This window comes from Lontra canadensis, unplaced genomic scaffold (assembly GCF_010015895.1).
Source record: "Lontra canadensis isolate GAN:19392208 unplaced genomic scaffold, GSC_riverotter_1.0 scaffold1, whole genome shotgun sequence".
In the NCBI taxonomy this organism is placed as follows: Eukaryota; Metazoa; Chordata; class Mammalia; order Carnivora; family Mustelidae; genus Lontra; species Lontra canadensis.
In genome coordinates this window covers 114,818,090-114,833,619 of record NW_022630995.1, presented here as the reverse complement: position 1 = coordinate 114,833,619, position 15,530 = coordinate 114,818,090, and the positions used below count along the sequence as shown (strand labels likewise).

Below are 15,530 nucleotides of genomic sequence, written 5' to 3'. Positions count from 1 at the left end.
TATTATGCTTTTGTTATGAGTCTAATACATATTTGCTAAAGGAAATTGACAAAAATACAAATAAGCAAGAGGGGACAATAAAATGACTGTAATCTAAGACCCAGAAATCGTCTGTTACAGTGTTTCCTCAAGGACAACATGGGAGGACTTTTTGTGGTCACAGTAATGCCTGGGGAGTATTACTGGCATCTCACAAGCAACGCCTAAGGCTGGGACACTTCCTACAGTGAGTGAAAGAGTTCCCCAGAGCAAAATGTTATCCAGCTGGAAATGCAGAGTGCTTCATTGAGAAAAACTGAGAGCTTGGCGCATTACTTCAGGTCTTCTTATATACGTATACCATACATAGATTGTTTGTTAAATAAAAATAGTAATACTATACAAACTTTTCATATTGTTTGGTCATCTGTTCTTTTCACTTAATGCAACAAGGGCATCCTTCCACTCCTTTAAGTATTCTCTGTCAGCATTTTAATGGCTGCTCAGCATACCACTGTATGGATCAAGCATATCTTAGGCTTTATCAACCTCATCTAAGACCCTATTGTGAAATGTCTAACTTTTTTTCCAACTTAACATTATAAATCAATGCTGAGATGAACATCTTTAAATTAAAATTCATGATCATTTAAGTTCTTAGAAGTGAAACTGTTGAATCAAGGAATATCCATAATTTCAATGCTTTTAATGTAGATTTCCAACACGTCTTCAAGAGTGGTTTTTATCAATTTATTCTCCAACCATACTGTTGGTGATTGAGTTAACATCTCTCACATAAAGTTGTTAGAAATGTGAAACAGCAGCTGAGGGCATGGTGACCTTGGGTAATAGCTGTAATACATAACTCCCTATCCCCCATCTAAACAGGAGGCACAAGGATTGTTACAAAATGAACAATGAAACTAAATTATAAAAGTTCAAGTGAACTTTTCATTATTATTTTCATTATTTTCCCATCAGTAAAGTTTAAAAAGAGAAGAGAGATTTCCAAGGAAATAGATTTGAAGGAAAGGTGTTAGTGGAGCATGGGAATGTGTCTTCCCTTGAACTCTTCTCTATGGAGACAAGTGGTAACTCATGAGCTTGGAGAGGCCTGTGTGCTGGGAAGGCTCACGTCTTATTCCCTGGTGGGATTCTGCCTAAAGAGCAGGACCTGCTAGCTTACCCAGGGCCAACACAGTATAGGCAAATAACCACAGAGACATGGAGGACGGACATACCAAGCTGGAGAGTTGAATCCCAGTCCCCTCACCCCACATCCCCTGATTCCTGAGAGTTGAGGCCAGTGTGGTGGAGATTCCTAGGTTTTCAATGAGTTCAGATTAGGCAGAAAGAAGAGTAACCAGGCTCTAGTGGCCAAGTGTGGAGGATAGAGGCGCGGAGTGATAGGAGAGTATGTTTGTCCTCGACCTTGAGGTTAGGAGGGGACAGGTGGGCACATTTAGACATACAATGTACCACATCAGAGAGGCACCCAGGGACATTTGTGGCTGTGCTGAATGAAAGCCAGGATGGATCAAAAGCAAGGATATCATTATACCTATCCCCCATCTTTCCCCCTTTGCAGATATATCATCCCATTTTCAAATGAACTTGGGGAGAGGAAACTTGAGCTCATGTTGAGCTCTGACAACAAACAAACTTTCTATTTGGTTGAATATTTATATAATGAGTCTGTTTTACCTTGCAAATAACTAAAATAAGATTTAATGCCAGGACTTAAAGATTATAAATTAAGCCTTAGTGCTTGTCATGAAGGTGTCAAAATCAGATAAGCTTGGGATTTTACCACTTCTGGAATTGCTCCCATTCTAGAAAGTTCTGGCATACAAAATTAGCTTCAAGAAAAACCTCCTGGGCTCCTTCCCTTCATTGGACTTTCCTGCCTTTTTTTCTTTTTTTTTAAGATTTTATTTATTTCAGAGAGAGAGTGAGTGAGAGAGAGAGAGAGAAGAAAAGAGAACATGAGAAGGTGGAGGAGCAGACTCCCCACTGAGCTGGGAGCCTGATGCAGGGCTTGATCCCAGAACTGCAGGATCATGACCTGAGCAGAAGGCACATGTTTAACAAACTGAGCATCCCATCCTGTCTTTGCGTTTAAGGGAAGGGGCCAAGACAACATAGCCAATTCTTAGACTTGTCCCTTTTCAGGTCAGAAGGAAGCTTCATCTGTATATGGTACAAAAGTTTCATATGAATGAAGAAAGTCATTTCTCTGGCCTTGTCCAAGAGATCTTACAGAAAATGGCTATAAAAGAATAGGATTTAGATATGAAATGCTGAGTCCTGATACTCTCTAAATATCTCTAACCCAGAACCTAAACAGCAGCCTTATTAAGAAAAAGACAAAAAGAGTGAGTGGGGACAGTTTCAGTCAGCCTGGGGCATCTTAAACTTGACCTCCAATAAATACCCAGACCTATTCTCCATGGGTTTGACATTAAAAAGACATTAGAAAAGATAGCAACTCTATCCCTAACAAGATACTAGGGCTCCAGGACTTTCTTCTGTTCAAAAGAGAAATTTTTTAACTTTGTTTACTCCAGTGTTTCCCAAAATTATTTCTTTCTAATTACATGTGTATAATATTCAATAGAACCACACTGGGGAAATCAAATGAAAAATAACTGTAGTGTGACTTCATTTTATTTAGGTAAACAAAGTAAGATATTCATTGAATGGTTTTTCCATTTTGTGTTTACAATTTATTTACATGAACAAGACCTATAATCATATATCTAACAAAATTCAAAGAAAATGCAGGTTCTTCTTAACAAAATGTCCTCACTATAAAACATATCACAATTGATTGTTTATCTTTTGTCTGAATGATCTCATTGCATTCACACTGACTGTGCTGTGGCCGGCCAGTTATAGACACTTGAGTAGCTTTGGTTTAGAAAGGTTAAATGAGTTGCCAGAGGTCTGGCAATGCATAATTGAACAAACTGGCCTAAAATTCAAGCCATTAAACATACTCAAAACATTCTGAATTCATTTAATCCAATACTTTTCTTTCACAGATGAGAAAATCTGTGCTTAGAGGGATGAGATGACATCATCCAGCAGAGGGAGAGAGACAAGATCAACTCCACATTCCCTGACTTAAAACTCATGCCCTGCATACTAAGCCATGCTTTTTCTATACACATGACAAAATCAAATGACGTAGATAAACCGGGAACCCAGTATAAAGATAACGGCCAGCTGGCTATCATGATGAGTCAAAGAAGAGATATAGAGCAGCTTTAATTAGAAAACTTGTGAACTGCTTTTGTTTTAAACAAAATTGTTGGTTTTCCTTTACAGGAAGAACACCATGAAAGGATTACTACTTTAAGCAGTTATTAGTTATTAAGATGAGATTATTATTTTTCTTAAAGATTTTTGACAGAGAGAGAGAGGCAGAGAGGCAGGCAGAGAGAGAGAGGGGAAGCAGGCTCCCTGCTGAGCAAAGAGCCCAATGTAGGGCTCAATCCCAGGACCCTGAGATCATGACCTGAGCAAAGGCAGAGGCTTAACCCACTGAGCCACCCAGGCACCCCAAGATGAGATTATTTTTTAAAAGTGCCTACTTTACATATGTCATAATGTTAACAACTGAAGACGAGGTATTTTTAATACCACTGTATGCTTTGCATGACAAGTGTATTAATCCCCAAACTCAGTGACATTGGTAAGAGCACATGCCTTCTCGGGTTTCACTAGATAGCAAATAATACAGAGTCTATGGACCAAAACCTGGACCCTTAAGACTAAAACTGTATGTACATGCTCAGAAAACTTGTGGCATGAAATAAAAATACTGAAAGGGCAATTCTCCACTCTTTTGAAGATTTCCAACAATCAAATAGGACAAAGTGTATATACATGTGAATTGGAGATATTTTACTATTATGGTTAATCAGACAGTTAAATTCTATTCTTAAATTCTAAAATCTTAAATTAAAAGTTCACATCATTCTTCACAATTCACGAAGCTGCCAACTGAATATATTCTTATGAATTGAGTTCCAAATAGATTTATTATATTTTGTTAGTGTGAGGAACACAAAAGAAGAGTAAGACAGTTTCTACCTCTAATCAGGAAGACAAAATAGATACTCCATTTTTAAAAACCTTTTTATTCATTCATTCAACTATTTATTCAACAAACATAACTTCTGGCTAGGTGTTCCTTGTATTAATGTATACTATAGGCTCATTAAGAATTAAATACTATATTGAGAATTTTCAAAATAACTGTTTAGTAATTACAGAATTACCTGATAAAGAATATTGAAATTGTAACTTAAATATTTAAATGTTTTGCAAAGTTTTGATAAAATTTCTTATAAAAGAATTACCTCCTATTTTAGTTGACAAATTACTTATTTTCTATCCTCATCATGGAACAATTGGGTTGATGAGATGTCTCATTGAACTCTAGTTCCATAATTATGTATTTGCATGCAAAACACAATTGGCATCTCACTTACCTTATTTCTGTTTTTTTGAATTCAAGTAAACATACTTTGTCCTAGATTTTTGTGTATTTTGAGTATCTATTTTCTCTTGATAAAGCTAACAATACCATCAAATATTTCCCTGAAAATGGGAAAACTAAAAGCCTGTATTTGAACGGCAAAAAATAAAATTACTCTAACTTTTTAGGAACAGAAAGGCTGGTTATCATTGAAGTTTGGAAAATGACTATTGTATGTCATAATAAACAAACATGTCTATTTCCTTTATTCCTGTCACATAAACATTCTTTTTCTAGTTTGCCATTGAATTATAAAGTGGAAACATAGCTCAGATGGCAACAGAAGTTTAAAATGAAAACACCTAAGTTTGAAATCATTCTCTATATAGTAATATCTGATTCATGAAACTATCAAAAATATCATGCTCTCTTTGCATATGAAGGGACACTAACAATAGATGTTAGCCACCTGCACAGTGAAGTCTGGTTCATAAAAGTATGGTCATGGCTCTCACATTGCATTCAGTAGAATTTTAATTCATATTAAGCATTTATGAAGGAATAAGCCATTTTCACAAATATGAGTTAAAGCTGTTTGCTAGTGTGACTTGAAGCAGTTCTATCACAGTCTTCCTATAACACATTTTCTAACAAACAAAAGTATTATCACAATTGGTTCTTTGAACACTGAAATTGGATTTGTAGTCATGTATATATTGTGGGGCTATAATGCTTACACATTATTAACTACTGGTGCTAGGACTCAGGTGGAAATATTTTTATGTTTCTGTCTAAATGGCTAAAATATTGTAGCTGTTCTCTCTATGTGTGTGAGGTAATTTCATAATCTGCTCACACAAAATTTGAAGTATAATATTTATTGAGAGTATAGGTCTCTCTCATTCCTAACAAAAAGCGTTTGTTTTTTTTTTCCCATGATGGATATATACTCGTTACATACACGTTCTCAAAGAGTAGAGATGCTCCTTTTTGCCAGGGATAAGTCTGTCAGTTGCTGTGCCTAGACCACATTTCTGGAAGGCAGGAGTCAGGCATACGTTATTCACCTTGGTATTCCTCAGAGTGCCCAACTGAATGTCCAATACATCCCAAGAACCCATTAAATAAATGAAAGATATTGAATTTTAATGAAAACATAATCATAAGCCTAAGTTTCTTACAACTTCATATATAATTATTGTGCACTTTCCCTTTTACAACCTTACTAATTTAAGGGTCATTAGGAATCATAATTCATCCAGCCTGAACCCAGTGAAATATTAGATACAAAGAAAGCCAATTGTAATAGATATGTTTCTAAGTAGAGAGACTTTGCATAATATTAATAGACTTTCATATGAGCTTAAATATTGATTTTTACATACTAAATTACAAAATATTACTGATTATATACATGTTAAAAACAAATCAATCAGGTCAATTAGGTTTTTTCTTTAACTATAACATGCTTTAACTTAAGATTATAATGCTATTAACAGTATGTGCCACTCTCACCACAAGTAAAAATCAGGCAACTCCCTGTGCCACAGAACTTTTAGGTTAGGTTTTTTTTGTTGTTGTGGCTTTTTTTTTTAAGATCCTATTTATTTATTTGACAGACAGAGATCACAAGTAGGCAGAAAGGCAGGTTAAAAAAAAAAAAAAAGGGGGGGGTTGGGGAGTAGGCTCCCCGCTGAGCAGAAAGCCTGATGCCGGCTCCATCCCAGGACCCTGTGATCATGACCTGAGCCAAAGGCAGAGGCTTAACCCACTAAGCCACAAGCCACCCAGGCACCCCCTTGGGTTAGGTTTAAATACAACTAACGTCATGTTGGTCATCTTCAGACATCAAGCACAAAAGCAAGACTCAAATTCTAATTATTTGAGCAATATAATAGATCTATCATTATTAAACATTTAAGAAGAATGTACTATAAGTCAGAATATTTCACGGGGTCCTGGGATAGAGCCTGCATCGGGCTCTCTGCTCGGCGGGGAGCCTGCTTCCCCCTCTCTCTCTGCCTCCCTCTCTGCCTACTTGTGATCTCTGTCAAATAAATAAATAAAAATCTTTAAAAAAAAAAAAGATTACACCTATGATCTGGGTATACTTCTTCAAAGAAATCTGAAAGACTGCCTGTGACCTTTGGCTTATTTGTGAGATCAGCATAAATGAGTTCGTTTAGGTCAACATCCATCGTCTGATTATTTAATTAGAAGGTATATAACACTCAAGTGTTTAAAAATAAGTCTGCATCAAGCTAAACATGATAGCTCTGGTAAGTCAAAGGAAATTAAGGAGAAGGACACTTAAATGTTACAAAAAATGACACATTCCTGCTTTGTTTTATTCCTCTACCCCACACTAGATTAGCTATCCTCTTATGAATTAAGTCAGGAGACCAAGCATGCATGTTTCTGCCCATTTGCAATCAATATTTTCTGGATAACTGTGCTGGGGATAGTAAAAATTTTTTATATTCCGATCTAACTTTTTCAAAATGGCATTGTTTAGGAACTTCATTCTAATTCTGAAGAAAAAACTAAATATATGAATATTTCAAGTATCTGAGGCTGTAAATACTTCAAACTTACTTATTGCATGAAACCTATTAATATCCATGTAAGTAGGTCTGTGACTAAATAGGATGTGATAATAAAGCTAAGTGCTGTGCTATTTGTCAGGCAGTGGTTCGATGGTATATGTAAAACTTTCACTCTCCATAAACAAAAAAAATACATAAGTATAGACCTCAGGGATGCTGAGGATCCAACTCTTCTATGGCATTGCAGCACTAAAGAAATGCTCCTCTATCCAACAAGGATTTATTTGAGCAGTAACAACACGCAAAGCACTGTTGAGAGGTCAGAATGGAGCAAATGTTGTGACCAGCTGTATATTGCAAACATAGATGTACTACAGAGCAACTCTTAGTCATTACGCTTGCTTATAGTAGTTTTGGTACAAGCAGATAATTTGTTCTCAATAGAAGCAGGAAACAATTTGAGAATAAAAGAAAAAAAATTCCAGATGCAATGGTTTTGTATAGCATCTGGTCTGCCATGTTTCGTAAATACTGGAGAAGCTTTGACCAGTTTGACCTAGATATGGAATGTAACTTTGCTTACAAAAACTGCTATTAAGCTCCTGCTTAAGGTGTTCTAATTTTCTGTGACCAAACTAAAAGCAAAAGATAAATGTGAATAAAATGTAAAAAAAAAAAAAAAGTAGAAAACAGATTTTGTCTACATAATACAACTGTTTGTTTGAACTTAAAACTTGAGCATTTCTGCCAATGCATTTGCAGCCTGTTTCTACCACTCCAATTAAATGAATGAGCTTCAGGAATTGAATTGTATAGCAGATAATCTCTTTTGTGCACACAGGTAAAAATATAGATCAGCAGATGCATTATTCTAATGTATTCAGTACAGGAGCTAATAATATTTGATAAAGCAAATTCTTAGAATTCAAGACATCCCACTTATCCTTTAATCTAATATCTTATAATAAGAAATTATTAGTAAGGATATCTTCAATCATATGAAATTCAAATAAAAAATACTTAGGTATCTGTCATCAAATCTCTTTGTTAACATCAAAAGGAGATAGAGTACACCAAAACAAATGTTCCCAAAGAGATGAATTTAGCAAATAAAAACAGAAAAATCAAAATGAGCTACTAGAACTCTTGGCTTCTAAAAGAAAAAGGAAAGAAGGAAAGAAAGAGGAAGAAGAAAAGAAAGAAAGAAAGAAAGAAAGAAAGAAAGAAAGAAAGAAAGAAAGAAAGAAAGAAAGAAAGAAAACACCAAAGGGATTAAAGAAAGAAAAGAGGAAAGGAAGGAAGGAAGGAAGGATAGAAGAAAGGGAGGGAGAAAAGGAGAAAGGGAGGGAGAAAGAAAGAAAAAAGATTTGTTTCACTATCAATCATGGAGTAATGGGCCAAAGAGCCTCAAAAGGCATGAGGGCTAAACATCAATGTAGCCACTACTTTTGCAGTACTGCTGATATTTGAGAGGCACCTACTGCCAAGAGAATGGCATAGCCATTAATCCACTTCAACGAGCTAACACCCAGCAGTCCTGCTAACCACATCCCTCTTCCCCCAAGCCTTATGAAATGTATCACCAAATCTTGTTGATATTACCTCCTACATAGTCTTTAAATTAATCCATTTCTTTCTCTTCCCCCACCTACACCTTAGAACAAGCAGTCATCTCCTCTTTCCATCACAGCCCACAAACAGGTCCCTGTTTTGCACCCTTCCCTCCCTTTAATATCTTTCCTGCCTGGAGAGCAGAGGTATCTTTTCAACATGCAAAATTATAACCTGACTTTCTTGCTTAAAAGTTTTTTAATAGGTTCTGTCATTCTTAGAATAAAGACCACATTCTCAACATAGCCAACGAGGATGGGACCCCCTTCATACTTCTCCAACGTCTTCTACTTTATTTTCTGTGGCTCCAGCTGCAGTCCTCTTTGACTTGCCAAAGTCCCCATCCTACCATGTGAGATTTCTTCATGTTGTTAGTTTTGCCTGCTATGTTTTTTTTTTTCCAACTCCCATTTGTTTATTAATTGCCAGTCATCTTTCTAGATCTCAATGCAGACATCACTTCCTCAGGGAAGCCTCTATAGTGCTCTCTCTTATCCCTACCCCATTCTAGCTGGGATGTTCTCAGCATTATGTACTCCATAGCATTTCACAGTTTAGAACTGCATACTTATTGCATGGTAATTAGGTGATTATTATAAATCTTTGTCACTAGACTGTAAGCTCATGTATGGTTTTTCTCATCATTTTAACCACAATATCTAGCAGAGTTTCAGACACATAGTGAGCAAGCATTATTTCTTGAATGAAGAATGAGTATGCGAAAGGAGTCATTAACAACTAGTTAAACCAACAATAATCTGCTTATTTCCATTTACCAGAATCATTTTGATCAGTTTGAATGATGAAATTACATTATTTCAAACCTCATAATGAACAAATTGAATGATTTTATCTAAACTCTCTAACATTTTTGGCATTTCATAGATATGGCCAGAATGAAAAGATTATTAGCATCCTCCTTGAGTTATAATAGAAACTCAGAACATTGTTGCTAAATTAGGCTTTAACAATTTTCTCATATAGTTTCTCATTATGTGAGAAAGAGTCTTAGGAGATACTCAAAAGGTCAACCAGCCTGTTGGTAACAGAGCAGGGATGAAAATCAGCCATTTAAACTTTCAGTTTTATGTGTTTTTTTTTTTTCTATAACTATGCTGCAATTTCTGGGTTTTATGGCTTCATTTTCATATTAAAAATTTGGAAGAACTTGTAAGTACCCATAAGAGAAATATCTCCAAATGGTTAATTTTATCATATCATTTAGATTTCTGCTTTAAAGTACTAAAATAAGTAGCAATATTTTTAGAAAAGTTAAAAAAATCCAATTTTATAAGAAATGAAGCACTTTCATGCCTTATTAGCAATATGCATAGTATTCCTTAAATAAGAATGAGAAGGGGATGGTACATGTTTCCCCGGTTTCTTAATATTCTGAAGCACAGAATTTTTCCAGTTAAATCTGGTTTTCTATAATTCAATTTATAAAAACCCAAAAGGAAGTTAGGTTTTGAGGAAGTGGTTGGGGAAGTGACATAGCATATGGAAAAATAGTCAGTTACAACTGGGCATGTAACCTTGGACTGTTCACATCCCCCTGTAGATTCTACTTTCCTTATCTGTACAATCAGAAGATTGGTCTAAATGATGGGTTTTGTCTGTTAATGGGCTTCCAAGATCCCCCCCAAGCCCTTTATCATGTGTATTTCTGAGAAGAAAGTCCATAGCTTCTACGTGATTGGCAGAAGGGCTTGGGACATTAAACAGGTTAATTGCTGTATTAATAGCTGAAGTCCGTCCTACCTTTTGAAATGTAATAAAGCTATAATCATAAATTCAGACAGAAAATATAAATTTGTATAATTGTTAGCATAAGAAATAAAATTATTTGAAGAGGACAACCTACACAAAGGAATACTACTATTATTAACCCTACACTTAAGTGTTAGCTGAAGAGCCACACTAGAAGCCCAGCCCAGATTTTCTGTAAGTAGCATCAATTGCCCAGATAACATAAACGCATGTGATAAATCTCAATACATCACAGGTTTTTAGTCCCACATTTTTATTATCAGTGTTGTAATGATCAATCAAGGAATGCCTGCTACAAAGAATTACATGGGGTGGAAACAATCCAGAGCAGCTTACCAGCAAACTTTTTTACATAGCTACTATGGCTATTCAACTATCCGAAAGTTATACTCAAAATGGTTTTCAAATAGATATTTTGAAAACTATATAAGAAAGTAGCTTTATGTGCTGGTTTGTAAAAAAGGGAAAAGTAAAGAGTAGGAAGACTGGGAACAGCAGAGGTGAGGAAAATGGTTCCAATCTCAAATAGGTCAGGGCAGGCCTCATGGAGAAGGTAGCATTTAACAAAGACCTGAGGAGAGGAGAGAGTGAGCCAAATACATAACCTGGGAAGAGCTTTCCAGACAGAGGGAGACACCAGGGCAAGAAAAGTACTTGATTTGTTTAAAGAATAGAAGGAGCCCATGGTGCCAAGGGAACAGCAAAAATCTCTGCTGCTGTGGTCAGAAAGCTTTTGAAATTTCATCTTCCAGTTGACACTTCATTTTCTATCACTTACCTGTTTAAAATGAAAGTCATAATACCTTTAGTATAATCTTACTAGAGTCTCATAGTTGTCAAAAATACAGTCAAGGTTCTTCTGAGAATTTTAAAATCACCCCAAAACCACAATCTCTGGCTGGTATGCAATTTCACTCTCAGTCTCTACAAACATATATTTGCAAATAAGCCACTATGTGACAAGCAAATATGCCATCTAATAAGAGATGATGTCATTATAAAGAAATCAAGTGAAAGATCTTTAGTTTCACAATTTGTCAGTTAGGCACAAAGCATTTGTTATGTCCCAACAAAGAGAGATTGCAAGATTCATAGCTAACATGAAAGCACCCTTTCTTTCTGAAATGTCACTGTTCTTTTGGCATTTATTACATTGTTCGTTTCATTAACTTTATTCCAGAAAATGAAACAATCATAATTACTGTACAATTTTCATGCATTTATCTGGATTAATACCTCCAAAAAGAATATGTACATAAAAGTAGTCCCTTTTTTGAGAAGAGGGTCAGTCAGCCCTTTCCCAAGTGAGCATCTTATTCCTGCCTAGTGTCTTCCACGAAAATGCCCTGTGATCCCCAGACTTTACCAATGTAACATAAATTGTGTGCAATCATACCTTGCCCAGCTGATCCTTTTTGCCAAAGCCAGTGGCAGCTGCAATGCTCCCTGCTCCCTCCACCGTCTTCTGTGCTACTGCTGTCACCCCCGTCACCACCGCCTCACCCACATTTGTCACTTGCTCTTTGGTCTTCTCAGCCACTGGGATAAATCCAGAACAATAGATTAAGGGACAATTGAACAACAGGGACTGAAAATAATTTTATTTCCACTAGCTGTCAACTTCTAAAGACCTGTATTTGCACATACTATAAATAACTGAAGTGTCAGAAGAAATAAAAGCCTCAGAGATATTTGAGTGTGGTTTAGACAACATTAAATCTTTGCTAAGATATGTTGCTGTAATCATGCAGATATTAAAACATGTTTCAAGTGTAATGATCACAAATAAAACCTTTCAGCAACGGAAGTTTGGTTAACATTTTATTAAGGAAAATTTGGAAAAGGCAATGATTATAGATGCAGCTATTGTGGTATCATGTGGTATCGGATATATATTTCTTTATTTCATTTTCGATATCATTCTTTAATCTCACCTGGCCTGTTTATTTTCACCATGCCTTCTAAGTCAGACAACACATAGGTGTTCCTATTACCATCAGAAATGAAAAATACAGATGACATGATACAATACAAAAAAACCTGAAGACTCCACCAAAAAACTACTAGAACTGATAAACAAATTCAAATAAGTTACAGGATACAAAATCAATCTACAGAAACCTGTTGCATTTCTATACACCAATAATGAAGCAGCAGAGAGAGAAATGAAGAAAACAATCTCATTTACAATTGCACCAAAAATAATAAGCTCTGTAGTAATAAATTTAACTAAAGAGGTTGAAGACCTGTATTCTGAAAACCATAAAACACTGATGAAAGAAACTGAAGACAACATGAAGAAATGGAAAGATATTCCATGCTTATGGCCTGAAAAAAAAATATTGTTAAAATGTCTATACTATCCAAAACAATCTCCACATTTGATGCAGTCCCTTCAAAATATCAACATCAGTTTTCACAGAACTACAGCAAGCAATTCTAAAATATGAAAGAGACTTCAAATAGCCAGAGCAACCTTGAAAAAGAAAAAGCAAAGCTGGAGGCATCACAATCCCGGACTTCAAGTTCTATTACAAAGCCATAGCGATTAAAACGATATGGTACTGTCACAATAACAGACACATAGATCAGAAGAACAGAATAGAAAGCCCAGAAACTAACCCACAGCTACATGGTCAGTTGATCTTTGACAAAGCAGGAAAGAATGTCCAATGGAAAAAGGACAGTCTCTTCAACAAATGGTGTTGGGAAAACTGGACAACAGCATGCAAAAGAATGATACTAGACAACGTTCTTACATCATACACAAAAACAAAGTCAAAATGGATTAAAAACCTAAATGTGAGACCTGAAACCGTAAAAATCCTAGAAGAGAACACAGGCACTAATTTCTTTGACGTTGGCCATAGCAACTTTATTCTAGATTTGTCTCCCAAGGCAAGAGAAATAAAAGCAAAACTAAACTAGTAGGACTAGATCAAATTAAAAAGCTTCTGTACAGCAAAGGAAACAATCAACAAAACTAAAACCTATGGAATGAGAGAAGATATTTGCAAATGACCTATACGATGAAGGGTATGTATCAAAAAATATATAGAACTTATAGACCTTAACACCCAAAAACCAAATAATACAATTGAAACATGTGCGGAAGACATGAACAGCCATTTCACCAAAGAAGACTTCCAAAGTGCAACAGACATGTGAAAAGATGTTCATCATCACTTACCATTAGGGAAATGCAAATCAAAGTTACAATGAGATATCACCTCACACCTGTCAAATTGGCTAAAATCAACAACATAAGAAACAAGTGTTGGTGAAGATATGGAGTAAAAGGAACTGCAAATTGGTGCAGACACTGTGGAAAACAGTATGAAGTTCCCTCAGAAAGTTAAAAATAGAACTACCCTATGATCCAGCAATCACACTACTGAGTATTTACCTAAAAATACAAAAACACTAATTCAGAGGGATACAGGCACCTGATGCTTACAGTAGCACTATTTACAATAGCCAAAAAATGGAAACAGCCCAAATGTTCACTGATTGATGAATGGAAGAAGCAGATATAATTAATATAGGTACATATATAATGGAATATTATTCAACCATAAAAAAGAATGGAATCTTGTCATTTACAACATGAAAGGAGCTAGAGAGTATAATGCTAAGTGAAGTAAGTCAGAGAAAGAAAATTTATGATATCATTCATATGTGGAATTTATGGGTTTTTTTCATATGTAGAATTTGAGAAACAAATGAGCAAAGGGAAAGAAAGGAGAGAGAAGGACAAATGAAGAAACAGACTCTTAATTATAGAGAAGAAACTAATAGTAATTGGAGGCAACCGGGGACGGGGAGGCGGGTTCGATAGGTGATGGGGATTAAGGAGTGCCCCTGTGGTAAGCACCAGGTCCTGCATGGAATTATTGAATCACTATATTGTATACCTGACACTAATATAACATTGTATGTTCACTGACTGGAATTAAAATAAAAAATGTAAAAAGCCAAAAAAATGAACAATAGAGTAAGGGATGGTTATGAAGATTTTGATCCTTTTATCAAATGTCAAGTGGTTGAAAAACAGTTTTTAATAAAAAGGTTGATTTTCAACAATTTTAATGGTAACAAAAGAGCTAGGCATTAAGTATGAAAATGAAGTTTGCTGAGCCAACTTAATAATTTCTTTTCACAAAACAAACTACAGTACAGTGATTCAGTAGATTTTTTTAATAAGTTAAAAATTTAGAGAAGTCAGTGTAAATAGTTTGGGATTAGATTTAGAAGCAGGTCTACTCTCATATCAAAAATTCTCCAAGACTAGATCTGATATAATTGCTGAATTAATCTTTTTCTATTACCTCGATGCAATTGCCAAATAAAGGAAACTCCAATTTAAAAAATTTGCTTCAACTAAATGAAGAATTCTATGAAAAAAACAAAGACGAGAGCTTCTGCTCTTTTAATAATCTCAAGGTCAATAGAGAAATAAAACTAAACTGCTCTTCACCTAAATCTTGCAACATTAATATTCATAAAGCCTACATCTTACATCTCATGCCCATCTATGTAATGCTAGCCTTCTTCCCTTTTTGCCTCACAAACTCTTTTTTTTTGCTTTTTTCCCCAGATTTCAGGAATTTAGGGTTTTGAGTGATAATTTTCCTCAGGCCCTGTCCTAAGCAAATAGAAACTTTTTTTTTTTTAATTTGGTTATGCTTTGTGCTTGTGTACATCGTCTCCAGATAGTCTCGAGCCCAGGGAATTGGATGGGCTGCACTGTCAGCTGTTAGGTTGGCAAATGTTCTTAACTAGTCACATGATTATTGTACAGACTGCACGTCACCCACTGCAGAAGGCTAGGGATTGAATAATGTGGACAAAGCAGCTGGATTTCGATAGCAGGTCACGGAAGTAAGGTGGTCGATAAGGACAGATGCTACTCTTCAGTTCTGGGCAATGTGGGGAAGGTGAAAGTGATCCTAGAGTCTGAAATCAGGGAGTCCCCAGAAGGTGTTGCTTGATATTTGCCTTTCACCACTTTGGGGATCCAGTGGATGCCTCCTAACAAGTAATGGCTATTCCCAATGCAAAGTTCCATTTAAATGCCAGTGAAGAGCTATCCTGGAGATTTCGTGTTTTTAAACATTTCCAGAATGTTGATCCTTTAA

At 35.7% G+C, this 15,530-nt stretch overlaps 1 protein-coding gene across 4 annotated transcripts in view; it reads right to left on the bottom strand.

Annotated features, from left to right (window-relative positions):
• The window catches only part of SNCA (synuclein alpha), a 157,380-nt gene that overhangs the window by 125,184 nt on the left and 16,666 nt on the right, over window positions 1–15,530 (bottom strand). For all 4 annotated transcript variants that reach the window (XM_032861708.1, XM_032861700.1, XM_032861721.1 and 1 more), the window contains exon 4: window positions 11,789–11,931. In XM_032861708.1, coding sequence (XP_032717599.1) covers window positions 11,789–11,931 — 143 coding nt within the window. The remainder of the gene's footprint in view (window positions 1–11,788; window positions 11,932–15,530) is intronic.